The sequence below is a fragment of the Polistes dominula genome, unplaced genomic scaffold (genome assembly GCF_049000335.1).
Source record: "Polistes dominula isolate Pdom_NZ unplaced genomic scaffold, Pdom_raw_medaka scaffold_35, whole genome shotgun sequence".
Taxonomy (NCBI): Eukaryota; Metazoa; Arthropoda; class Insecta; order Hymenoptera; family Vespidae; genus Polistes; species Polistes dominula.
Window position 1 is genome coordinate 4,283,147 of NW_028300968.1, and position 27,818 is coordinate 4,310,964.

General features: G+C 30.6%; 1 protein-coding gene across 1 annotated transcript; it reads left to right on the forward strand.

Moving 5' to 3' along the window:
* The first annotated feature begins 782 nt into the window (after nucleotides 1-782).
* On the forward strand, nucleotides 783-26,918 carry LOC149032413 (odorant receptor 4-like). Its single transcript, XM_089173232.1, has 6 exons — nucleotides 783-1,242; nucleotides 1,946-2,231; nucleotides 21,233-21,332; nucleotides 21,419-21,529; nucleotides 26,633-26,788; nucleotides 26,868-26,918. The coding sequence occupies exons 1-6, from the start codon at nucleotides 816-818 to the stop codon at nucleotides 26,916-26,918; spliced, it is 1,131 nt and encodes a 376-aa protein (XP_089029358.1). The 5' UTR covers nucleotides 783-815.
* Nucleotides 26,919-27,818: the final 900 nt, after the last annotated feature.

Genomic DNA, 27,818 nt, shown 5'->3' on the forward strand with positions numbered 1-27,818 from the left:
TTGATTCCTCAGAAAAAAGAATTTCGTCATAAAAAAACCCTGCGGTTTTTGGTTACAATGCTTAAGGCATTTAATCGAAGATTGGACACGTGAATAACGGGGAGTTTACTTCATTTTATATAAATACCATGAAAGAATTTAAACTCTACCCTCCTTGATTGTATGTGTATACAATGAATGGATCTCGTCAGTGTTGCAGGGGATTACCGTCTTGGAAATGTATAGATTTCCAGTAAACTTCGCTTCCATATCACCGTCTTTGTATGCTATTTTTAGGTCTTTCGTTACTAAAGAAATAGCGCCTAAAGCTTTCAGTAGAGGAACAAAAAGAGTGATTATTCTGGAAAGTCCCACAAACCGTCGTATACCCGTGTGTAGTAGGCGATACGAGTTGTAGGAGTATGATTTATACACTGGTACTCTTATTAGGATTAATAAGTTTAAAACGCATTGTATGAATATGATTTAGTTGCCTACAATCAATTCTTATCGTATCCTTATGGTACAAATATTAAATTAAAACAACCTAAGTATTATCTTACTCCTCATGTACTGAATTTTGCTCATTCTCTCGATGCTTTTTTTTAAGGGTTTTACTTCTAATGTGTTGTGACCTTTACAAACCAATTTGAATAATTCAGGATTTACTTTGATTTTAATAGCAATAATATCGTTAAAAATTTTGTCTACAAATAAAATATAACAATCAAACTCTTAAAAAATATTGTCTTGTTTTTCATTTTAAATATTTATTATGAGTTTAAAATAACTTCTTTCTTTTTTTATGATTACAGGCATTTATTTTAACTAATGTAATGAGGCCATTAAGATGGAATAGACGATTACTAAAATATGTGGGAGTCTGGCCATTAGAGATATCTAATTCTCATTTTCTCTTTTTTTTTGTTTATCTTCTTCTCCACTGTTCTTTAACATTTGCTGATTTGGCTAATCATAAAAATGATTTTGATGAAATTATCAGCAATTTCACCGAAAATGTTTTATTTTTAATGACACTCACAAAAATAACTTTTTGTCGAATAAATGGACAATCTATGAGACAACTTCTTATAGAAATTAAATTGAATTTTATCATTAATAAGTACAATTCCTTAGAACAGAAATCAATATTAATGAAATATACAAAACTAGCCAGATACTATATAATAATATCAGTTACGTCGATGACTGTTGCTGTTATATTATATTATGTTGGTGGAATGATTCCTAATATACAAATTGGTAAGTAATTGATTAATTCTTATTACGAGAAATACTATAAAATATAGCATATATTGAAAAAGATAATGTTTAAGGTGACTGATTGAAAAAATGCTACAGTACGACCAAAGAATTTTAGTACATTTATAAAACTTTCTTTAGCTTGCCATATCAAACTTGATCAAATTTATGTCCATATATTGAAATCGGGAGGAAAATCTAGATTCAGATCAAATATTCTGGAAATATGCAAAGACATATTTGTGTGAGAATTAATATTTGGCCAAACTTCTTCTAATCGTTTATCCTAAATTGCCCATTTCTAGAATATTCATTGTGTTCTCGTCTCTGATTTCTTAAATTTTGTCGTAGTTTTTTTCACTAAATTTAAAATCGCTTTTTTCTTTTAAATGAACATAATATAGTTGGACTAACAAGAATATTTATACCTACGTAAAATATTTATTCAGTAATTTGTAATTTATTAACTTTTTGAATACTATAATGCCTTTAAGATTATTGCTTGAATTTTTGTGATACTTATTTCGTTATAAAAATTCTAAAAATTCATTTTTTTTATTAAAGTAATTTTTTAATAAAAAAATTACCAATTTAAGTGTTTAACAATGCTTATTTATTGTTATTTAAATATTGAATAATGTTTTTAATTAAAAATAGGACGAAACTCATGAGACTTACTATATATACATTATACTCGTTACAGCATTTATGAATTCATCCTTGACTTACAAACTACCATACAAAACACGAGCCATTATAGATATAGAAGACACTAGAATCTATTTTTGCATCTGCCTCTACCAGATGTTAATAATACCGACTGTTGTATTTGGTTACGTCGGATTCGACTGCTTATTCACTAACTTGGCCTTTAATATTACGGCCCAATTTGGAGTTCTCAGCTACAAGATTAAAGACATTCTCGATGATTATAAAGGTTCAAAATTTATTATCGAGAAAATAGTATTTCTTCATTATAGGTTAATAAGGTAACACTAATATGTGATTTTGTAATAAAAATATTTTTTCTGTTACAAGGTAGTAGTTGTTACGTCCTAGACCATTTTTTTTTTTTTTGAAGTAAAAAAACTTCTTTAGCATACGAGTAAATTAAAAAACATGTGTGCAGATCACACGTGTTAGAAGTGAAACCTTAAAAAAATTAAGTTTTGTGAGAATGAGACGAATGCACAGTATCAACAGTACGATAATTGCAGTATTTATTTATTTTAAAATTATTATCATATATAACAAAAGACACCGGTATGATAAGTAGATGGAATAGCAGATAAAAACTAAACTTTTTCCAATAAAAGCAATAAAAATGGAATACTGAATGCGATAGTCGTAGATAGACACCAAAATCGTAGGATGTTTATTGAAAGAAAAAATAATTTGTAGTATACTAAGTAAACATAAAATATTCTTTTTGTGAACTTCATGTATAAAATTTTATTTGTTAGGATGGTTTTCGATTTCCGATTTTCATCTAAATTTTTGCGCTTCTAACAAATATTTTATTAATGACGAAATAAAGACATAACAAAAAACATGGAAAATACTGTTGGACTGAACGATGGTTCTTGTACAAATGCAATAAAAGATCTTAAAGAGATCTTTTCGAAAAATACTATTTCAACTACATAGCCTGCCACACTTCGAGACACTTATTATTTATAACATTTCTCGTCTCTATTCTTCGGATCACAGACTTATCTTTCTAAATACTCTTGTCTAAATAAGGATCTGAACAACGAAAAGTCTGAAAAATACATTGAATCGTATCGCTCTCTCAGCTTATCGAACTGTGTACACAATGAGTCATGAATTTCAGCCCCGTAGTACGCTCCAACGATTCACGCTGGGCGTTCAGCGTGTTCAAAATGTTTTTACTCTATTGAAAAATTACGTTAATTTATTTATTTTTTTTTCCAGTGTCAATAAAAGTCTTTGTATATTTTTTATAAAAAGATATAAAAAAAAAAATTCAATGGACTTATTAAAATCCTAATGAATTGAATATATTTTATGAAGAAGGAAAATAAAAATTTGACAGTAATTTATTTGATTTTGAATGAAGTTTGTCATCTGCTTCTAATGTATTCTACAGTGTTGTCTAATTTTTTTTCTCTGACGTATTTTGTAATTTTTTAATGGGCAGAAAAAAGGTATCCTTAATAAAAGGATTGGAGAAATGGGGAGTAGCGATAAAAACGCTTCATGTCTTTACAAATCTATAAAAATAAATATTATCGCATCGATAATACAGATTGTATATATAGATCTAACAGAATGAAAGGGAATTGACCTAGGGGTGTTGATAGCTGACTATAACTAACGTTTTCAAAATACTATGCATCAAGATAGAATGTCGAGTTCGATAGCCATAAATAGACAAAAAACTTGTAGAATGTTTGTCAATAGAAAGATACGCAGTCCTAACCTAAGTAAATATAATATATTTATTTTTTAACTCAGGTCAAAAAGAATTTTTTTCATTCACACATTGCACTCTTCCTTTTAATTTGAGATATCTTTATCGTGGGTTAGCGCACACAAGTATTTTTTGTTTTTGCCACTAATACTTTAAGATACTGTAAAAAGAAAGGAACAATTGTTTAATTTTTTCGTTTGATTGAGTTTTGAAATACAACGAATTTAAAATCCAATATTCAATTACGTTGTTTTATTTTTTATAATTTATTTATTTACAAAAAAAATTTTTGTTGGATTTGATTTTTAATTTTTTTAAATTTAATTTTTTTCTATATTTCAGAAATAATACTTTATAACTACTTTATAATTACTTCGTAGTTGTCACTTCATGTTGTGTATGTGTGTGTTTGTGTGCGATTGCATACTACGAAGCGTAGATACATATTATTTCGATACTAAAACTGTTTGTAAGTAGGAACGATAGAAGGGTAGAAGAATAAACAGAGATAAGCACGTAGGTATGTGACAAAAGTAAAAGGTCCAAACGAGCCGACGGTCAAAATAAAGAATGAACGTGTCATTTCTTTTCTATTTAAAAATATTTCTATTTTATTGAGAAATTTATAATAAATTATTTATTTCGCAAATAATATAATTACCAACTATGAAATATATAGAATATAATAATTGTATTATCTGCAATATTTTACAAAAAAATCAAATGATTATAAGATATATCACAGAAAAAAAATTTAAAAACATTGTAGAATATTTAAAGGTGACTTAATACTGTGATTAAATATGCTTGATTGAACTAATAATACTTGATAAAAGTGATTAAAAGGTGACAAAAAATTAAGGTCTAAATGAGCTGACGGCCAAAATAAAGAAAAAAGTGGTATAGTCTGTATTTGTAAGTTTTATGTGTGCTTGAGTCTGCATGAGCTGGAAGGTAAATATAAATATATATATTTTTTTTAAATCTGATTTGAATGACAGTTTAAGCGTAGGGAGTATCTATCTAAACTCGTAACCTACAGATCGCTGGAGTCAAGTCTCATCAAATTTTTTTAAATCCTTAAAATTATAAAATAAAACTAATGAAATAAAAAATAGATTTTAAAATCGTTTTAATTAAAACCCGATGAAACCAAAACAATACGACAAAAATTGTTCTATTCTTTTTAATCATCTAGAGGAATTAGTAGCAAAGAAAATAGTTTTTATGCTTACCTATAATGATATCTCTAATTCAAAGAAAGACTATCATCTACCTGAGCTACAAAAGAGGATATATTATATTTATTTAGGATAAGTCACGGTATTTTTTTACCAACAAATATATTCTACAATTTTTGTTTCTGTCTATGGCTGTTGTTCAGGATTGACATATATTATTAAGAAACCCCCACTTTTTGGGCTATGTAATAAGTGTGAGTGTGTCTGTAGTGGTATTGTCACTACAGCGCGTTTGTTAGTCAGGTGTGTCTGTGTTGCGTAGTCCACGGTATTGTCGCGGACTACTTGGTGCGGGTAATGTGTGTATTAATGTGCGAGTCTTTGGCTAGCAAGCTCATCGCGCTATGTGCGTCGCGCCGGCAGTCGCCTCTTGTATTGCCGAACTACTAGACGTACTATCAAACATTTTTGTGGCCCTTCGAGCCGGATTCACTTTCTATTCTAATTTTACATTTTCTCAGCCCTAAATACTATACATTTTTGGTCCTTCGAGCCGGATTCACTTTTATTTTGCCTTTACATTTTTCGCACTAAATTTTGTTAACTCTCTTAGTTCAAATATTGCCATTACAAGTGATTGTGTAAATTTTTAAATATCGGCACGAGGCGACTCAGGGAGTTCTCCCACAAGATTTCAGTAAAAGCACCTGTGTTTTGTCAGTGTGCTGAGTGGTTTAGAGCACTCATTAATTTTGTCAAATTTTTATTTGACATACTAATTCATTTCTCAAATTTCTCTCATTAAATAGAGATCTGTTTGTAAGTCTCACGTCTTACGTGAGCAAGTCATCACTCATCATCCTTATCGAGAGATGCGTCCGCGCATCTCGAATCATCTCATAAAAAAAAGCCTTGTAAAATTATAACATACTAAAATTCCAATGCGTCATGTAAATTTTAGTTAGACATTAAAAAGACGCAGGCAGCCGAGAGTTTCAAGCATCAAGGTCAACTCAAGCAGTAGCAGTACGGCAAAGACTTCGAACATCGCAGCATTTCGGAAGGTTGGACATTAAAAGGACGCAGGCTGCCGAGAGTTTTAAGCATCAAGGTCAGCATGAGCAGTAGCCGTACGACAAAGACTTCGAACAGCGCGGCATTTCGCGAGGTAAACAACTTTGGCCTTCAATGACTCATTCCTTGTTTGATCTAACGAAGCAAGAGAATATCAGTGAGTAAAAACTAAAAGTCACGCTAACATTCTCTTCCGAGAGAGAATATTATTTTCAAAAATAAATTGTATGTTAGCATTAGCTCAATATGCCAGGTTATTTTCATTTGGATTGCAAAATGAAATATTATTTCCTTTAGTCAAAGGTTACATAGTTTATAAATAAGCTTTTATTTTCCTCTTGAAAATAGATATTATAACCAAAAGTAATATGGAAAAAATTTAACTGATAATATTGAATGTCGTATTGGGTTTGTTTACTCGTTTGCGTTCTGCTACATGAAGCAACTTACTGTATACATCTTATATTTAGAATAATGCTATACACCCTTGATGATAAACTATTCATTTAGCTAACGAAAATAATTCTATACTTTAAACCGACAAAGTAACATTTCTTTACAAATAATAATTTAATAAAACAATAGATTTACAAATAATATTTTAAATCGTAAGTGCACACAAACTTAAATTTAAATTTATTAATTATTAAATAGTTTAAATTAAATATTTCTAATATTTTTACAAGTAATTTTGAATAATATTCGTTAGAGCTAATAATTTCTTTTTGATATAATGTTTGTTTACATCAATCGTGTGAGCATTAAGCGAGACCAAGCTAAGGGTCAACCATATACAGACTCAACTTTCATCTATAATCTTTGATAGTCACATTATCTTAATTATAATCATACATTCTTATTAATAATTTTCATCTTGGTAATTGGAAAAAATTTATATATATATATATATATATATATATATATATATACTACTTTAGATATAAGATTGAATTAAGTGTACAAAGATTGTATACACTGTTGCACTCTCACAACCGTACATGTTAGTCGGTAACGGTACCATTTAGTAACCTATTACCCTGTTGTGGTTAGGATATATCTCTAGTATTGCACTAGTAGAAAATTCATCATTTAATTAAGCGTTTCTCATTTTGAAACCATTAACTATACTTTTGAAGTCCCTTATTGTTATTAGACGACTATACAGTCCTCTTGTAGTATACTTGTAGGACAAATTACTTTATATTGAGTCAATTCAAATAATCACTATTTCACTTATAAATTCAAAATAGTAATTAAAATAAGAAAAAATGGAAGTAATATACTCCAATCTGAAAATATTGCAAAATCAAATTGCAAATACCTTTTCCAATTTTAAAAATTTAGGCCAGTCTAAAATGCTAGCTGGTCATAGTAGGGCAAGATTACAGCAAATGAATGAAAGATTTAAACAGTTCAAGATAATGAAAATTTCAAAGAAAATAAAATATTAGATTCAAAGGATGTATCTGTTAGTCACGATTACTTTAAACATGACCTCTTTGATAATGTAGAAGAGAACTATTATAATAATTTAGATGAGTTTAATGAATTTTTAATCCTTTTAAATACATCTGTGGGTTAAAGCCACCACAACCAATCCTTTAATAGTAATAATTCTGTTAGTTTTCAAAGTTTACCTACCATAGAAATACCCACCTTCTCTGGCAAATATAAAGAGTGGTCTAACTTTAGAGATATATTCAAGGCAATTATTCATAGTAAGGCTGACTTATTACCAGTGCTAAAACATCAATATCTGAGATCTTATCTGAAAGATAAGGCAGCTGATCTCATAAAAAACATTCCTTTAGCTGGGGAAAGCTACCCACAAGCATGGAATACCATTCTAGATTACTATGATAATAAGCGTAGGTTGGTCACTGAATATGTTAAAACAATTGTTACTGCTGCGAAAATGAGTAACAGTTCTTCTTCATCCTTGAAAAAACTTATGAAAGAAACAATTAGGCCCCTCGATACCTTAAGAAGTATGGGTAGAGATGGGTATACAGATGTTGTCATAGGATTTATAACTCGTAAATTTGATTTTTACACATCTAGAGAATGGCAAAGGTATTTAGGCTGTTCAACTGAAGCTCCTAGTATGGATAAATTGAGAAGCTTTTTTTCCTCTCAGATTATTACGTTAGAATCCTTTACCCAAAAGCCACCTATTAAAAATAAAAATGTAAAGGAAACTATTTCTAAATCAACAAAAGAAGCTAGTGTCAAATCAGCTCATCAAACTAATGTAAAACCCGGTACTTCTTGTACATACTGCAAAGGGAGTCATTTTATCTCTAAATGTCCTGACTATTTAACATTAAGTTAGACTAATAAAAAGGAATTTGTAGGGAAAGCCAAGCTTTGTATTAATAGTCTTGAGAATCATCCAAGCAAGATGCGTAAATCTAAATACACTTGCTTCAACTGTAAAAAGATGCACCACACTGTTATGCATAGGGATAAGGATATTGCACGGACTATTGCAAGGACTACCAATAAGGAGTCTGAATGCATTTCACCTGAAGTAAAGCAACCAATTGACAAATCAAGTTTAAATATATATACTACTCAGATCAATAGTCGTCACTCAGTTTTGTTAGCTACAGCTAGAATTTTTGTTTATACCAAGTCTGGTAAGCCAATAGTAGTTTTTGCATTGATAGACCCTTGTTCTCAAACATTAGTAATTTCAAGATCCTTAACTCAATTGCTTCAATAAAAACAGAATAAGGTCTGTATTAAACTTACAGGTGTAGGTGAAAAGATTATGTCTGAAGTGACTAGTGCTGTTGACTTTACTTTAAAGCCTTACTTTTAATCAGATTTTTTGTTTAAAATTAATGCACTGATGGTAAATAAATTCTCAGCTTATTGTCCACCTGATCATTGTTATTACATTTATAATTATATACATACATTGAATAATCTTCAACTAGCTGATCCAGAGTTTTACAAATCTGATCAAATTGACTTATTGTTAAGTGCTTCGGCCCATGCCTTGATAATACAAGATCAAGTGCTTAAGTTAGGCATAAATATGCCTATCGCTTCAAAATCCTCATTAGGGTGGTTATTATCTGGACCTGTCAGCTCCAATACCGATAATAACAAGACAGGTACTGTAACAAGTCTTCATATTACCGAGGTAGTACCACTTAACGAGTTAGTGAAACAATTTTGGGAAGTAGAGGAAATTCCAAATCCTTCAGAATACTTAACTAATGAGGAAAAGGGGTGTAAAAAAATCTTTAAAGACACTCATTTTGCTACTAACTCTGGCAGATTAAGTGTTAAATTACCCTTTAAAGCTTCAACTGACTCACTACATGCCGAGTCGCGGAAAAGCTATCAATTAGCCAAAAACATGTTACTTAGAATGGAGACTCGTTTCAATTCAAATGTAAAATTGAAATCTTCTTATAGCTCATTTTTGAAAAAGTACCTTGATCTCAATCATATGAGCTTAGTTAGTTCAGATACTTCAGTACCCCGTTTGTACTTACCACATCATGGGGTTATAAAAGAAGCTAGTACTACCACAAAGCTTCGGGTAGTCATTAATGGCTCAGCCACTGTGGGCAAAAGCACATCTCTCAACGCTGTTTTACATGCAGGACAGAATCTGCTGCCAAACATTTTCGATTTACTTTTGAAATGGAGAAACTATAGATTCGTCTTTATTACTGATATTCAAAAGATGTTCCGACAAATTTTAATTCATCCTTCAGATAGACCATATCAATCCATACTTTGGCGGGAAAATCCTCAAGATGAGGTCAGTATTCATGAATTAAATACTGTCAATTATGGCCTAGTTAGTGCCCCTTTCTTAGCATCTAGAACTCTGAAGCAATTGGCTGAAAATTACAAATCAAAATTTCCTTTGGGTGCCTCTATTTTAGAGAATAAAGTCTATGTGGATGATTTCATCTCAGAAGTACACTCTTGTAAGGAAGCTAAGCAGAAAATATACCAGTTAATAGGTATCACTCAAAGAGGTTTGTCTTGAACTTTGTAAATGGACAAGTAACTGCTCTAAGTTACTCGAAAAAATCCCTTCAGAATATAAAAACGAAGAACAACTCATTCTATTAACCTCAGAAACTTACACCTCCATTTTAGGTTTAGTGTGGAAGCCTAATATTGATTCATTCTTTTTCAAGATTGAGACAGCACCACAAAATATTAAGTGGACCAAACTATCTATGTTGTCTCAACTTGCAAAGTTTTTCGACCCATTAGGTTGGCTATCCCCTACAATCATTAGAGCAAAAATTCTTATGCAAGCCACTTGGCTTTTAAAAATTTCGTGGGATGACCCATTACCATTAAAAATAGCTGATGATTGGATTAGGTGGTTAGATGGGACGAAATTATTAGGAAAAATTAATATTTCTCGTAGGAATCATTTTAGTCCTGACATTGAAAAGCTTGAACTTCACGGTTTTGCCGATGCTTCCAAGGAAGCTTATGCTGCAGTTCTATACTTGCGCATAATTGTTAAAAATCAAGTCCACATTCAATTGTTAACTTCAAAAACAAAAGTAGCACCAATCAAGATACTGAATATTCCTCGATTAGAGCTATGTGCTGCTTGTCTTCTAGCAGAGCTAGTTAAGCATTAAACATCTTTGACCTCTAATGACAAATTGGAGACTCATTCGTGGACTGATTCAAAAATAGTACTACAATGGCTCAATGACTTGCCTAGAAAGTGGCCAACATTTATTGCTAATAGGTGTTCTCATATTCTAACATCCGTTCCTGAAGCCTTATAACATCATATATCTTCTAAGGATAATCCAGCTGACATTGCGTCACGTGGAATTTATCCATCTCAATTATTAGAGTCTAGTCTTTTGTTTAATGGACCCAATATAATATAACAAAAAACTTGTAAATATCCTACTCTTAGTCTAGATTTAATGGAGAAGTCTCCTGAGGATCTTCAACCCTTAGTTATTCATACTACTCAAGCTAAACCAGTTAAAGCTTCTTGGGAATTATATTACCGGTATTCTGATTGGAATAAGGTGTTAAAAGTTACAGCTTGCTGTATTCGTTTTGTTTTTAAACTTATGCAAAAATCTCAAAGGTTTCAACCAGGTTTTGTTATTAACAACCTTCAATATTTTGACTTTACAGATACCATCAATGCTAATTATAAGCATTTAACAATGAGTGAGATAAACAATGCAAGAAATTACTGGATTTTTACGCATCAAAACTTGCATTTTGAAAATGAGATAAAGGCTCTCAAAAAATCAGAATCTGTTAGTAAAAACAGCAGTCTAGTTAAACTTAACCCCTTCTTGAAAAATGATATTCTTAGAGTTGGTGGAAGAATAGGCCAAGCTGAACTGATTGATGATTCTAAACATCCGTTAATACTCGGTCCCAATGATCACTTGACTAATATCATTGTCAGGTATTACCATAATTTGTTATTACATGCTGGTGTTCCATTAACACTATCAGCACTTAGACAGCACTATTGGATTATCATTGGCAGACAGGTTGTTAAAAGTATAACACATAAGTGTTTAAGGGTTCATTCTGGTTTATACGCCGAAAAAAAGGCATTTTTCACGATTTTTTTTAGGCTTTGTAGGATACATATACATATGAAAGTTGTTGGGAATGATAAATACACTCTAGAAGTACAAGAAAAAAATTTTTCTTATTGTTTTAAACGTTTTTTGACATCCAAAATGGCTGACAAACGTGAACCCTTCAAAAGTAGCTATGCTGTTGGCGGGCATCAAAATTTGAGAACAGGTGATCTGAAAACAAAAAAATTAAACGGTTTTAAATTCAGTATGACAATGGCTATCGGGTATGCTAAAACTATCAATTTTTATGAAAAACAAAACAAAATGACGGCCATTTTTCGTGAAAAAAATCGTTGATTTTTTTCGCACTTTTTTGTAAAAAAAAAATAGTGAAAATTAATATTTTGACTTGGTTTTAGCATGCGAGATAGCCATTCATGTGCAGAATATGTGGTTAAAATTTCAGAAAGTTCGATTGAGTTGTTTCGAAGATATCATGCCCGCTAACCGAAAAAGCGTTGTTTCGAGAAAAACGCGTTTAAAGTTTCTTTTAACAAATTTTTAAAAAGTCTGACTTTACCTTATTCTGCGATGCCTGCACCATACAGTATGCCTTCTGCTTCTTCAAAATTCTTATTTCCTTCCACTATAGCCTTTTTTCGTTGTGTCCTGGCCTCTATGAAAGCTTCTCCGCTCAAACGATTGGCTGAGCGCACGCGCGTGTTGTCGCGGTTACTAGCGTAATTGACTCGCGATAGGGCCAAGTTTTATCACCAAAATGTGCATTATTTTCAGTATTGGATCAAAACCTCCGTTGAATATACAAGCTGCCAATTTACAAGCTATTTTAAAAATTATTTTACAATTAAATAGGTGTTTAGGTACTATAGCCCAAACGCATTTGTTGAAGCACTCATTATTATTTTAAATGTGTGGCCACCTTACCATCTTTCAAGTAATTCTGTTCTTGTCAGGTCAATATCAACCTTTTGTTTTTTGCTGCTATATCCATGCAGAGACATTTCCTCTTACACAACCGTAGATGGTTTGTCTCCTCTATCTGTAATATCTCTATGTGTTTGGGTCGCAAAATAATATACTTAGACTGCTCGGATCGTTTTAAAATTTATGTATGATAATTCTACATATGTCTGCTTTCGAAAAATGATAAAAAAAAAATTAATTTTTTCAAAATGATAAACCAGAATGAACCCTTAAGATGTAGGAGATATGCAGCAGTTCCTCAGCATCAGTTAATGGGCGACTTACCATCAGTTCGTGTTCAAATTGAACCTGCATTCACCAAGACAGGTGTGGATTTAGCAGGTCCTTTTTCTATCCGTTTGTCCAAAAGTAGAGGAAAGGGCACGCAAAAGGGATATGTTATAGTTTTCACCTGTATGGTAACAAAAGCAGTTCATCTGGAAGTCGCAGAAGATTTCTCTTCTTCTGCTTATATTGCTGCATTTCCACTTTTTGACGCCCGTCGAGGGTCATGTACCGATCTTTATAGTGATCAAGGCACTAATTTTGTTGGCGCCAATACGAAGTTTAAACATAAGCTGAAGGAGTTTCTTACCTCTGACAGCCTTCATAACAAATTACTAAACTTGAGTGTAAATTGGCACTTTAATCCCCCAGCTGCTCCTCATTTTGGAGAACTCTGGGAAGTAGGTCCTTGTCCAAGTCCTTGAAATATCACTTAAAAAGAGTGATTATAGATCAGGTTCTAACCTTCATCGAGATGGCAACCTTACTTTGTCAGATAGAAGCGTGTCTGAATTCGCGTCCACTGGTACCTTTATCAGATGATCCATCTGACCTTCTAGTACTGACACCCTCTCATTTCATAAAAATGAAACCCTCGCGTATATTGGCTGAGACTTCTATTAGTAAAGATTCTCTCTCTCTTCTTAGAAGGTGGAGGTTTATAACTTTTAGCTTACAACATTTTTGGAAACAATGGTCTTCTGAATATTTAAACTCTTCGCAATCTTGTTACCAATGGGCTTTAAGGACTAGATCTATGCAAGAAGGTGATCTTGTGCTTATTAGAAATCAAAACTACCCTCCTGGCTATTGGCCTTTAGGCCGTATCATAAAGCCTTGCCGACTTGTATAGATGGACTTGTGCGATTTGTGAGAGTGAAAACGGCAACTACAGAATTAGATAGACCAATTACAAAGTTAGTATAGCTTTTGCCTAATAATGATTTAATTAATAATTTTGATGATGCGTTGAAACGTAGGTCTGATATTAATGTTAAGTAAAAATTTAGTAAACTAATTATTGTAAAATGTTGACCGAGGAAAAGAAACTCGTCATATGTCAAGATTAAATAATCTTTCATTTTTTGTCAATTTAAAAAGTTAATTTTCTTTATTTTATTTTTAATGATAGCCCTTAAAAAATTGATGATGATTTAAGTTCAAAGATATCATATTTATTGATACTGCATTCTTCTGTTTTCAAATTAATGTAAGATAACATATAAGAATTCTTAGTTTTCATTTTGTTTTACATTGATGCACCCGATGCTCCGCTGATGCATCAACCGGGTAAGTATGTTCAGGATTGACATATATTATTAATAAACCCCCACTTTTTGGGCTATGTAATAAGTGTGAGTGTGTCTGTAGTGGTATTGTCATTACAGCGCGTTTGTTAGTCAGGTGTGTCTGTGTTGCGCAGTCCACGGTATTGTCGCGGACTACTTGGTGCGGGTAATGTGTGTATTAATGTGCGAGTCTTTGGCTAGCGAGCTCATCGCGCTATGTGCGTCGCGCCGGCAGTCGCCTCTTGTATTGCCGAACTACTAGACGTATTACCTAACGTATTTAACTCAGCCCTAAATACTATACAGCTATCGCATTCAGCATTTTACCTTGATGGAACCAATTTCTTAAACATTAGTTTTCGTCAGCTACCTACACCCCGAGATCGATTCCGTTTCATAAGAACAGAATTATAAAAAGCAGGGAAGGTCTGTTGAAATTCGATCTATATTTATTATCTTCATTATCGATGCGATAATACTCATGCCTATAGTTTTTTTTAACAAAACGTGTAATATCTTCTCTATTTACAAATATTTTCAATTTATTGAAGAATTAGTATTAAATTCTTTATTTCGCAAATATTATAATAAATAACTATGAAATTCATAGAATTAATAGTAATTGTATTGTCTGAAATATTAAAAAAAGGATTACTAGATACATCAGAGAAAAAGAATTAGAGAATACTGTAGAATACATTAGGAGCAGGTAACAAATTCCATTCAAAAGCAAATAAATTACTGTCACGTTTCTATTTTGCTTCTTTATAAAATATATTTGATTCATAAAGACAAAATATGTCTATTAAATTTGATTTTTACATGTTTTAACAAAAAATAAACAATGATTTGTATTGAGCAAGGATTACAAGAGAATTATATTATTAATTATAATATTTACGTTATAAAGAAATTTACGGTAATTTTTTAATCAAATAAGAACATTTTTAACTCGCTGAAAATCATGCGTGAATTATGGGAGTTTACCACGGGTCCCAAATTCGAGACTCGTTGTGTACACATTTCGATAAGCTGAGAGAGCGATACGATTAAATGCATTTTTTGATTTTTTGTTGTTCAGATCTTGATTTAGACGAGAGTATTTAGAATGATAAGTCTGTGATCCAAAGAATAAAGACGAGATATGTTATAAATAATAAGGGTCTCGAAATGTGCCAGGCCATGCAGTTGTAAAAGCATATTTCGGAAAGATCTGTATTAATAAATCTCTTATTACATCTGTACCAGATCCTTTGTTTAGTCCAGCAGTATTTTCCATGTGTTTTTTGTAGCTTCTTTATTTCGTAATTCCTAAAATATTTGTTAGACTGCGCAAAAATAGATGAAAACGAGAAATTGAAAACCATCCTAAAAAAAAAATTTTATATCTGAATTTCAGGAAAAGGATATTCTATATTTACTTAGTTTACGACGAATTATATTTTCCTTAGTTAACATCCTACGATTTTAAGGACTATCAATGACTATCGAATTAATCATTCCTCTTTTATTGCTTATATTTGGAAATGTGTAGTTTTTATCTGCACTTTCACCCAGTAATCATACCGGTGACATTTGTTTTTTTAATTATTTTAATGGTAATGTTTTTTGTGCTTAAAAAACTTTTACTAATTTTTCAATAGAATAGAAATATTTTTAAATAGAAGAAACGGAACACGTGGCAAGAACAAATCTTATTTGCTAATATGTTCCAAATAAAAATACAATAATATAGCTTATTTTAGAGATATATAAAAAAAATTAAAAAATGGTAAAAAAAATTTAAATTAAAACAACGGAAATGAAAAATAGATTCTAGAATCGTCCTAATTCAAAACTCGATGAAACAAAAAAATACTACCAAAATTGTTATGGTATTTTTAAAGCATTTAAAGGTATTAGTTGCAACAACAATAAAATACTTATGTGTGCTTACCAATGATAAAGATACCTCAAATTCACAGAAAGACTATCATCTACCTTAGTTACACAAGAGGATATATTTATTTACTTAGGTTATAGGACGTCTTATCTTTTCGTCGACAAGCATTCTACATTTTCTTTTTCCATCTATGGCTATCGCACACATTCGGCACTATACCTTAATAGATACAATTTGATAGTGATAGTTTTTGATAGCTACCCCAATCCCAAGATCATAACAGCGTCTTTTGATATATTTATATTGTAACAATATTATAATAAATAAATCCTACATATAACTTACTCCGAAAACTGTGAATTCGTCTCAATCTCTCGAAACTTAGTTTTTTAAAGGTTTCACTTCTAACTCGTGTGATCTGCACACTTGATTTTATGATTTTTTTTTTATTAATTAAGTTTTACTGTATAATCTTATCAGGCATAAATCAAACTTTTGAACAGAAAGGCCAATTTCAGTCAGCTATCCTCGACTGTTTATTCAGTTTAATCGCAGCTTACCTTCGTATTTATCCGAGACAATAAAACCGTGACAATCTATCCGCATTCTGAGGATGGGCGTTGTCACGTTGACTGGGACCCACTAATTTTACAGATAACAACAACTAGTTTTCCTTTTTTTGAGAATAGCTGCTATTATGATAACACAGTTGATTAGTAATATAAAACATGAAATTAAAGATCATTAAAATTAAGTGTTAGATTATTAGTAGAACTACTATTAGAAATATTCTATTCGTGATTATAAAATGGGAAACAGATGCCTATAATACGAGCAAAAGCAATATATAAGAATTTAATTGTAATTTCTTATAATTTATCTTGAGACGTTTCGCCACGATTCGCCTACCCAAATTTTTCGTAGTGATATAAATCTAACTGTGCGAGACATAATTCCAGTAGCTTGCATGAATAACAATAGAAACAATTACATAAGTAGTACACATAAGAGATTAACTATTACTTTCATTACTTAATATTTCATATTGTATATTGAAATGAACTATTGAAAGAATTGTCCTTTTCCAGGAACATACCGGAACCATAAATTATCTGCTGGAGAGCCTATTTCCTAGAACAACGAATACCATTCTTCCTTCAGTGTCGCACGTGCCTGCTTGACTCCGAGGCCACGTATAGAATCCGACACTGAAATAAGATTTTTTGTTGTACACATATCCATTGCCCTAGGAATATTTACTTTTGAATAGAGCTCTTTCCTTTAACCAGTGTGGAAACGTAGTTAATGAATAAACAAATATCGAGGTAAAGAATTGAATATGAGACTCGTCATCCTTAAGACTAAAAGGTCTCATTAGCCGCCAACGTTCTCCAATTCTCTTACATGGAACCATTGGCTATCTCATAAATTTCACTGATGCATAGCCGTAAAGGCGCAACCAATCAAATAAAAAACTCTCCAAAGATTTCCTTTGCATTCATAGTATTGAGAACCCCCGCTTATTAACCCCCGAAGCTCGACACATGAAGCCTAACGTTAAAACAGCAACTACATCGCAGAAGAGCAATCCTTACCGAAATCCTAGAGAATAACCATACCTCCTCGCAATAGAATATTATGACTGAGTATCGCCAAGCTAGGACACTCCTACCAAAGTCACGTAGGACTAACGAAAATTTATTCCTGGAATATTCTAGAATAAAAGGATAATTATTCATAACTATCGCCCTAAATCAATGAAACTCGCGAAACTATGTGTACGACCAAACGCACAATTGAATATATAAATCTTAGATATGATCGAAACTATCGAATATTTTGTTTTACTACACAATGATATTAGAATATAATTGATTTAAAGATAAAAATGTTATTGATTGGAAATTGATGAAATGTAATCGATTAAGAAATAGCAAATTGTAATTGACTAGGAAATGTCGAATATATGATATGTATTAGAAAGATAGGAATTTATAAACGATAATCTAAGATGTAGAAGAATATTGCGTGCATGTACTAGTAGTCCACGAGGTCATAAGAACCTTCTAGAACAGAGTGCATAGGAAGCTTGGGCTAGCTAAGGTCAAAGAGTGTGGGTACCAATGCTACCACCTTTCACGAAAGATTTTTGGGGGATATGTAAACCAGAGGACATCACTTCCGCAGGCACTTATAGTTTTACTTCACGTATAGTTTTACCTCACTTACGACTTTTCATCAACTTATTAATTTGTCTCACTCGCTACCAGTGGTTCTATTCGATTGTTTGAGTATTATTTGAACAACTTATTCAAATCAATTTAATTCTACTAATCAGTTAAACGATATATAGTTATATTCGCCTCTCAAGTTGTTGTGTTTAACCTCCGATTGGAGCGAAGCAGTCAAAGCCTTCTGCGCATCTCAAGATCAAAACCCCTACTGTACTACAAGCTGTAAGTCATACACATTTATAATTTACATTAAAAATCATTGTTTGTCAGAGCTGAGATTACCAATATTTCTCCTTTCAACCAAACCTTCCTCAATTCACCCCTTAACCGTACGTACATTGTTATATTTTATCCCTGTTTAAAACAGGGAAACGGACCAGCCTGGTCCCGGTTAAACTCGGCAAAAGCAGAGTAACCATAAAAGGGCATTACTTATACTACTTACATAAACTCATCCTCTAGGACGTAACAATCTATTTCTTGTAACAAAATACTAATAAATTTTATTCATTTACTAACATAACACGAAAGGTTTTGAAATCTTTAAGCGAAAGTTTTCGTAAAATATTTCCAAAAAATCTTTCAAAAACCTTGCAGGCATCATTCTAAAATATTTTGAAAAAGATTTATAAAAGTTTTAACAAAAATATTTTTAAAACATTTCTAAAATATTTTACTGATAGAGAAATTAAAATGTTTAAAAATATTTCTATGAAACCCTGCAGGAACCATGCCAAAAGATTTTTTAAAAATATTTTAAGAAAGTTTTTAAGAAAATTACAAAAATATTTCCTAAAATGTTGCAGAAAGGTTTTCAACCGTTTTTTAAAATCATTTTTTAAAAAATGTTTTGTAAATCTTGTAGTAATCTTTTAAATAATATTTCTCAAAAAACTTTTAATAACTTTCTTGAAATCTTTTGCGATATGTTCTGGAAACATTTCCAAAATATTTCAAAAAAATGTAATTTTTCGCAAAACTTTCATGAAAAAAATGACTTGAACCTTACAGAAACCTTTTGCAAAGATTTCACACAATATTTAAAAAAAGTTTGTAAAAATAATATGAAAAATATGTCAAAAACATTTCGAACATATTTATAGAAACCTTTAAGGCCGACGATACAAGTAAACGCCTAAATTTTGACCGTTTTTCAGAGGCTTATTTAAAATTGAAGGAATAAATGAATCGTTTTGAAACTTAGTATGTTTATTCATTACATATTAGAAGAAAAGAATCAGATTTAAAAAAATTTTTTTCAAAATGGCCGCTTTAATAACAGAACTCCTGAGGCCCTCGCGGCGAAACACATCAATCATGGTAATTTTTAGGTTTAGTTACAGCACTCTCAAATTAAAAAAAAAAGGTCAAAGCGTTTTAATAAAACATATATCTTCTAGTTGAACTAAGGAAAAACTAAAAAGTAAAAAAATCGTAAATTAGCACGACTCAGACCAAATGAGTCTGATTTTTGACCCTTTTTTTAACGATTTTTGGGTCAAGAATGGATATTTTTGAAAATTTTGGTATCATTCTTAAAATTCAACTAGAAACTAATACTATAAAAAAAATGTGTGCTAAAGTTCATAAGAATCGGTTCAGAACTTTTTGAGTTATCTTGCACGTCAGTTCGAAAAAAGTCGTTTTGAGAAAAACGCGTCCAAAGTTTAGCGTTCGCGTCTAGCGCCGAGTTAAGGCGGAGCAATTAAATGAATTTTTAATCGATACATAATGCGAATTTCATTCTAAAAATTTACGGGCATATTTTTGAGATATTAAACTAACTATTTATAAGAAAAAAGAAATTCAATTTTTTTTTATTTTACTTGTATCGCCGGCCTAACAAAACATGACGCTAAGGTTTCAGTAAATCTTCCAAAAACCTTCTGTTAGACTAGCGCCTCTATGTTAAACTTATGAGGCATTTGTAAGAAGTATTTATCGGTAGCCTTGAAAAGCTCAATTGGTTAAAGAGCAGTCGCGCCCGGAAAACAAAAGATCCGTGGTTCGAATCCCGTCAGTTCAGTCAGTCAGTCAGTCAGTCAGCGGTCCAATTTTTTTCACGAATCCCACACAGGTGGTTCAGCCGGGTTTTAGGGTCTGTTTCGTAATATGTTCAACAATCTAACAATGCCACGAAAAAAAAAATTCGGTCATTCGTGAGAAAGGATTTGGTCGGTGAGCCCTAGCTGGAGAAGCTCACAATTGTCTTTTTTGAAAAAATTTCAAAAATGTTTTCTAGAAACCTTTCAGAAAATATGGTGCTAAGATTTTACAAAATCTTTCGAAAACCTTTTTAGAAATCTTTTGCAAGTTTCTGAACGCGGACATTTTCAACTTGTAGAATGATTTTTTAGAAACCTTTTTGAAAGACTTTAAGCTTTCCAAGAAATGTTTTAGAAAGATTTTAGAGAGTTTTTGTGTTATGTGGGAAGTACAAACACCCGTTTTCTTTTTTTTTTACATCAATGGACAAAAAATTATGTAAGATCAACTTTATGTATATATTTTATTATTTTTTCTATACTACTGTTCATAAAACTACTGGCAATCTATACTTATCATAGAATTACATAAAACTTCTATATACTAAATAGCTAATAATTATATCATTTTTTAACTTAAAAAGTTAGTTAAAAATCCTCTAAAGCACTTTTAATGAAACAATTTTTTAAATGATAGTTACATTTAGCAGACTAAAGAAACAATAATGTGAAATAGCAATAGAAGGAGAATATCTAAGAAAATATATTTTTTAGACTAATAGAAATAAAATTCTTTTAAAGTAATTGTAGTAAAATCACTGCTTCAAAGAGTATAATGTAAATTAATAAGATATACGTAAAATAAATTTGTAAAATGGTCCAAATTGCTACTGACTGTACAACTTAATTTTTATAGCTTCTAGTTTAAATTAATGTAAACATAACTTTATAGTAGTAAGTAAAAAAAATACGACGTAAAATTAAGGCAGTGTAATAGATCATATAATATATTAAATTATTTTTTTTATTTATAATATTATTATTCTCTATAAATATCTAAAATATCTCATTATAAATTTTTTAGACAAGCAGAAATTTTAGAAGATAATTTTTGTTTTGTGATAATGCAACAGTTAATGGGAACTATATTTCACCTTTGCATAACGGGTTACAACCTACTTATAGTAAGTATTACATACGACTTACATACTAAAAGACCGTTAACATAAGTGAAATGTGACATTGCACTAATACATATTGATTTTTTTAGGGTTCAGTAAACGGAGATGGAATTACACTAGCCACATTTTTCTCATATGCATTTTGCATCATAAGTACACTATTTATTTATTGTTTCATTGGAGAATGTCTTATTCAGGAAGTAATTTTAATGATAATTTTAATACAGGGTGTCTTATTGAGTTTTAATAATTGTAAACTTTTTAGTTGCATTATTAATCATTAACTCACAAATTAATTGTAATTTATCTTTTATTTTTTTCAAAAAGAAATTTTTCTTATTAAATTGCTAAACATTATATCTGCTATCTTGTTATCTACATAATTTTAGGTTACAAATGAAAATTACACTGTATATAAAAAAACTATTTTTTTATTGCAAATACCATAATCTTTTTTTCTTATTATTTTTTAAATACACAATAAGTAATCTTCTGTTTAATTACGTATGTATGTTGTTATTAATTTGCAGAAAGTTAGATTCTTTAAAGTGATTCCATAGAAAGAAGTTTTTAGTTTTGTAAAGATTGCGAGGTAATTTTATTACGTTTAGAAAATTTTCTTTATTCTCCTGGTTTTTGAATTTAGAGAAGAAAAACGTAATTTTAAGCTATAATGAGTGAAGTAAACAAATAAAATCCTAAAACTGCTTATAAAATACTCTTATTAGATCTCTTAAAACGACCTAAAACAAGTTGAGAAAACTTAGAACAACTTTACACGACTTGATACTGCTCACGCAAGTTTTTTTTCTTCCTCTGATTCCGACTGCGAGCCCTTAAATGTTACATTTTTTCCTTTTAGTCAGTCTTTTGAAAGGATATTTATTGGATAAAAAATAAAATTGGTGAAAATTTTTATTATAAAGTCTTCGAGAAAAAAAACTTTTCTAGTGAAAATACAATATATTCATAAAAAATAATTTCGCATATCGACTACATAACAATAAGCGTCTACTTCTGTCCTATTTCTCTTATTTGGTCTATACTTCCCATAAACTTAAACTTAATGTTATTTGACTGTTTATTTAGTAGCTTTTCTACTAGCGTTTTTATTAAAAACTATTACACTCTCTGCCTTACACATACTCGCTCGTCCTCTCTCACTACATTAATAGAAAATTCGTTAAAATTCACTAATGCGGGATTACAGTATACATGCTTTATTTTAAAAACCTTTATTGTATTTATTTAAAATTTATTTTAGAATATATTGTATATATTTAAATATAAATAAGAAAAGATACCTATATTTATTTAATTGAAAGCAGATTTAAGGCCTTACTTTACTTTGAACGCCTAAAAAATACATTATTTTTATGAATTTTTTTGGAGAACATTATTATTTTATAAAAGCGAAACTTTTTTGGGTTGTTAGATTCATACTTTAGGAATAAAATTAATTTTTTTTTATTTATTTAAACACTTTTTAGGTACAAAAATTGCACTCAAACAGGAGTCTTTAAGAAGTACGTGGGTGTGCGCTGTTGAAAAATTCTGAAAGTTTATCTATCTAAAACCAAGAAATACTTTAGTTTTATGTTTGTTATACCAGTGGTTATATCCCGTAATAAAATTTTTAATTTTTATCCAAAAATAACAAAATGGCGGAAAAAGAAAAAAAACATGTCTTTTTTGCGATTTTTTGCCAAAAAATATAGTATAAATTAGAATTTTGTAATAATTAAGGTACGAGATATAGCGATAGGTTTAGAGAATATGGAGTTAAAATTTCATAAGGATCAAAATAGTAGTTTCTGAGATTTTTTCAACAAGAGGTTCAAAAACGTTGTTTCGAGAAAAACGCGTTCAAAGTTTTTGTCCGTAAAATAAGTAAAAAAATGTGACTTATGCTTAATCAGCAATGCCTGGGCCGTACATTATTCCTTCCACTTCTTCTAATAACACTATTTCTTGTTACTTAGCCTTTCTCCGTTGAATTTTCATCTCCTTAGGAGCCTCCAACAACTGTTGTTCAGCTAAGTGGACATAGTGGATATCGCGCACGCTGGCAAAACAATTCGCGTTCTCGCCAATTTTCATCCCCATGAAATTCATTATTTATAATACAGGTTGATATTATTCATTAAATATGCAAGCTGCAATGTATGCTGCATTTTCAACTATTTTTTTTTTATTGAAACAATGTTTTTGCGCAATACTCCAGACGCAGCAGTTGTAACTTTCGTTGTTGCTCTGAGTATTGCTGTCGAAACATATTTGCAGAAAATCTTCTCTTGTCAAGACCTCGTAGATGAGTTTTAAAACCTCTTGAACGTCTTTTGAAAAAGCAGGCGGATGTTTAAAATTATTTAAAGTTTGGGTAGCTTTAGTCTTGAAGTATTTGCAGCAGCTGTCCGCTCCGACCGGACAATACATATGTTTTGGTCGAGTATCAGTTGAACTCTTTCTTACTTTTTTTCACATATTTATATCATAAATGTGTTTACATAGGAATCCGAAACCACTGAAAGGGCACTACACTGCACAACAGTTTTCGTCGCGCTTCGTTTCACTAAGATCGATAGCGTATTCAAACAAGAAATAAAATAAATAAAGAACTAAATTTTAATCTTATCGTCTAAGATAGCGTATTTAAATAGGAAATAAAATAAAGAAATAACTACATAATAATTTTATCGCCTACAACTACCGTATACGTGCTCCGGTACACACAGGGGCTAGGATAAAGTAGCGCACTCAGATAGTAGCGTTGAAAAGGTACAGTTTAAATGATCAGATTTTTCTAGAATTTTGACTATATATTCTTAAATATATTTAGTTTTGAGAAATGCAAAAAAAAAATTTCCAAATTTTAAAGTGTCAAAGTAGAGTAAGGCCTTAAACGCTTTTGAAGAACATTGATGAACTTCCAGCAACATTTGCTTTTCAATTAAAATTAAATAATAAGCTTTAATTTGTCTAGTACTTTTCATTGCCAAACTCTAAGCTTACATTAGGTTCGCGACAAAATTTTAGGTTTTATTGGATCAGAATCTTAATACAATCTTTCTACCTATTCTTCTGCAGGAAATTCACGAGAGTACAACTAGGAAAATAACTAAATAAAACCTAAGGAATTCAATAGCTACGAGAAAAAAGAAGTCTTGTTAACTCACAGAGAACATAGCTTATCATTTTTAGTATTTTTTATATAATAATTACAATATTTTAATTTTATATAAAAATTAATACGCTAATTAACGGGATTATCGTTGCAAACACTTATAAGCAAAATTCCTTATCGTTTTATGCATTTATTTGAAAGTAATTTTCTATACAAGAGCTTCAGTGCGAAGTCCACAGTATAATCTTGCGTCCATAAAAGCGAAATATGCATTCGCTATCGACTCACATTTATATATATATATATATATATATATATATAAATTAGGGTAGGTCAAAAAAATGACTTTTTTTTTCAAGTGCCACGCAAAAATGGGTTCCTAGACACCTTAAAAGAATTCACACCCAATATGAGCTCTTAATTTTAATAGGAAGATCCTCCGCATCGCAATTTTTTATTTTTTTTTGTCCAATAGATTAAAATTCATACCTCATTATTTATTAATTGTACAGAAAAACGCAGATGGTTTTGGAATACTACATTTTATGTCACATCACAGGGAAATGGGATAAAAAGTATCCTATGTCTGTCTCCATTTTCTAAGCTACCTCCCAACAATTTTAAGCCAAATCGGTTCAGCCGTTCATAAGTTATAAATAGTGTAACAAACACGACTTTCTTTTATATATATATTTAGGACGATGAATATCTATATTTATATATATGTACGTAATTTTATTTAGGGTGAGAGGTGCGAGGTGAATATATACCCAGTTTAATCCTACTAATAAGATTTATTTAAGACAGGTATTAGAAAAAGTACAATAATAGTTTCACAATCTTATGGTTACAACTTATATGAGCGACTGTATTTTTACAACTGATAACGACTTATAATACAACTGCGACTGTTACGACTGTTGACTAACTACCTACGGCTACGTCTGCGACTTCGACTGCGACTGCGACTGCGACTGCGACTGCGACTACTGCTGCGACTACTGCTAACTTCTTATTTCTTTCAACGTATTTTATATCAGAAATGACAGACACCCCTTTTGAGAGGGAAGGAGCTTACGAAACTTATTGACCAATAGCATAAGGATCCCCCCCCCACAGTGTTCCGATGGGTACAGCCTATGGTTTTCGGTAGTGGGAACTATGCATAAAGAAACTTGATCTAGAACATCGGAATATTATCTCTTTTTATGGTATCGCCTATGTTTACATAGGAATCCGAAACTCTTCAAAGGGTCCCGACACTGCACAAAGGATTTTAATTGCACCAATATATACCGATAATTCTGCGGTTTGTTTATGGTTTTATGGCCTTCCTAATCTAATCTTTTAGTCTCTGAATAAAGTTTTCCTTTTCAGAAAATAACATATAAAGAAAAGAACTAAATACTAGTTTTTCGTCTACATCTGCGGCACCTAAAACTCTATATATATCTACCATTATGTATTAATGTATACGAAACTTAGGAGTTTATATTTCGTAAAGACCTCTTTTAAAAAGACAATAAACGATTTCATATTGCAATAGTTAAAAAATATGAGCTCTTTATAGTATTATTTATTCAAGATTGCCAAGTTTTTATTATCTTACCTTTATTTAAGGTATCGAGAAACGTATCTATAATAACCATTAAATTTTATAACAAAATGATCATAAAGAGAAATAATTTAAAATATTAAATTTATCCTATAAAGTAGTACAATTTTGTTCGTATAAGTTTCTCATACAATTGTCTACAACAAAAATATTAAAAATGTTTATTATCAGCAATACTTTTTGTATAAAAACATAAATAAATGTATTCAAGTGTAATGTTTAAGGGGTTTTATACCGACAATGTCTTAAATGTTATTTTAAAGTTGTCAATAATTGTCTTTTTGGAATCTGAAAACATGCATTTACCTAATGTATTAAATTTCTGTGTAAAATAGCTGCTGGTCAGGCAATGAGATCGATAAAAGCTGTTGAATGAAGAAAATTTAATAAGAGAATTTTCGTTTTTAAATTTTGATAAATAACATATTAGTACATTTGAAAAATAATAGTTATATATAGAGACCATACTTATTAATAAAAACGAAATATTATTACATTCAAAAAGACACTCATTAATAGAATAATTATGGGATAACCATCATTAAAGTTGTTTAAATAATTCAGAGTGTTAATTTGAGCAACGCATTTTATCATTACGAGTGGTATACTATCTCACCAAGCAATCTGAAAATGGTCAACATATGTATGATACGAATGAAAAAACCCCAACAATTGACCTCTGGAAAGTTCTTTGTACTTTCCCTGACTACGTTTACCGATGTTAGTATTTTCTTCGTTTCTATGAATCTAATTTATACAAAAATAAAAATAATAATATTTTTCCTAACGTGTTTTACAGATTCTCAAAACATCGATGGGATATCTTTCTGTTTTAAGACAAGTTTTATAAATAATCTTGTATCTCAACTCATTTCTATAAAAACTTTTTCCCCACATTTATTAAATATTTCTCTAATGCATTTATTAACAAAAAGAAATTACATTAAATTATAATACTATAAATAGTTGCTATTTTTCCCAATTTTTTATTAATTAAAGAAAATCAATCGAGCTGTTTTTAATATCCTGCATTACTTTTTAGGTTTTTAAGATAATGTATAGATTATGCTAGTTTTAGATAGATTCTGCATATCATACACAAAACTGTAGTATAGATTAAAAATAAAAAGCTATTAATAAACGATTTATGTTGATGTAATACGTTGTCATACATTAAAAAAGAATTTCTCCTTACGCACTGCACTAGAAAGTTAGAACATACGCTTATTATTCAATAGATATTCCCAAAAACCACGCAATTTAAACTATATTGACGAATTGATTAGCGCAAAATTTATAACTTCACCCAAATCTAAAGAATAAACATTTTTATTCAAATTTATGTAAAAAATTAATACAGAGAAAGTTACGTTGTAGACTTTCAAAAACGCTTAAGTAAAAATATCTACTATAGCATTGACAGTACTTAATAATTAATAGGATATTCTGTTCTACAGACATGAATTTTAGGTACTTTATCAAGTGCAATAACAAACGACGAATAACACTATCATTATCAATCTGCTACATAAATCACTATCTATAATGCTACAAGATATTTAATAATATTTTTAGAATACATGAAAAAAAGAAATAGTGAAAAAATTTTAAATTGAAAAAGATGTAGGCTGATAAAGTAGAGGTCCAAAGAAAAAGGCGCGCGACGGTTGTCACAATTGCAACTCTTTTTCTAATCCGAAATTAAAAAATGAAAAAGATTATTAATTTAGAATAATGCCGCTATCGTTCG

Excerpts from the sequence above, each read along its gene's own strand:
- LOC149032413 (XM_089173232.1), top strand. The coding sequence starts at position 816 with ATGAGGCCATTAAGATGGAATAGACGATTACTAAAATATGTGGGAGTC. Across the intron at positions 21,530-26,632 it reads GAGAATGTCTTATTCAGGAA|AGTGTTAATTTGAGCAACGC; the intron begins GTAATTTTAATG and ends TAAATAATTCAG. Across the intron at positions 26,789-26,867 it reads CCCTGACTACGTTTACCGAT|ATTCTCAAAACATCGATGGG; the intron begins GTTAGTATTTTC and ends CGTGTTTTACAG.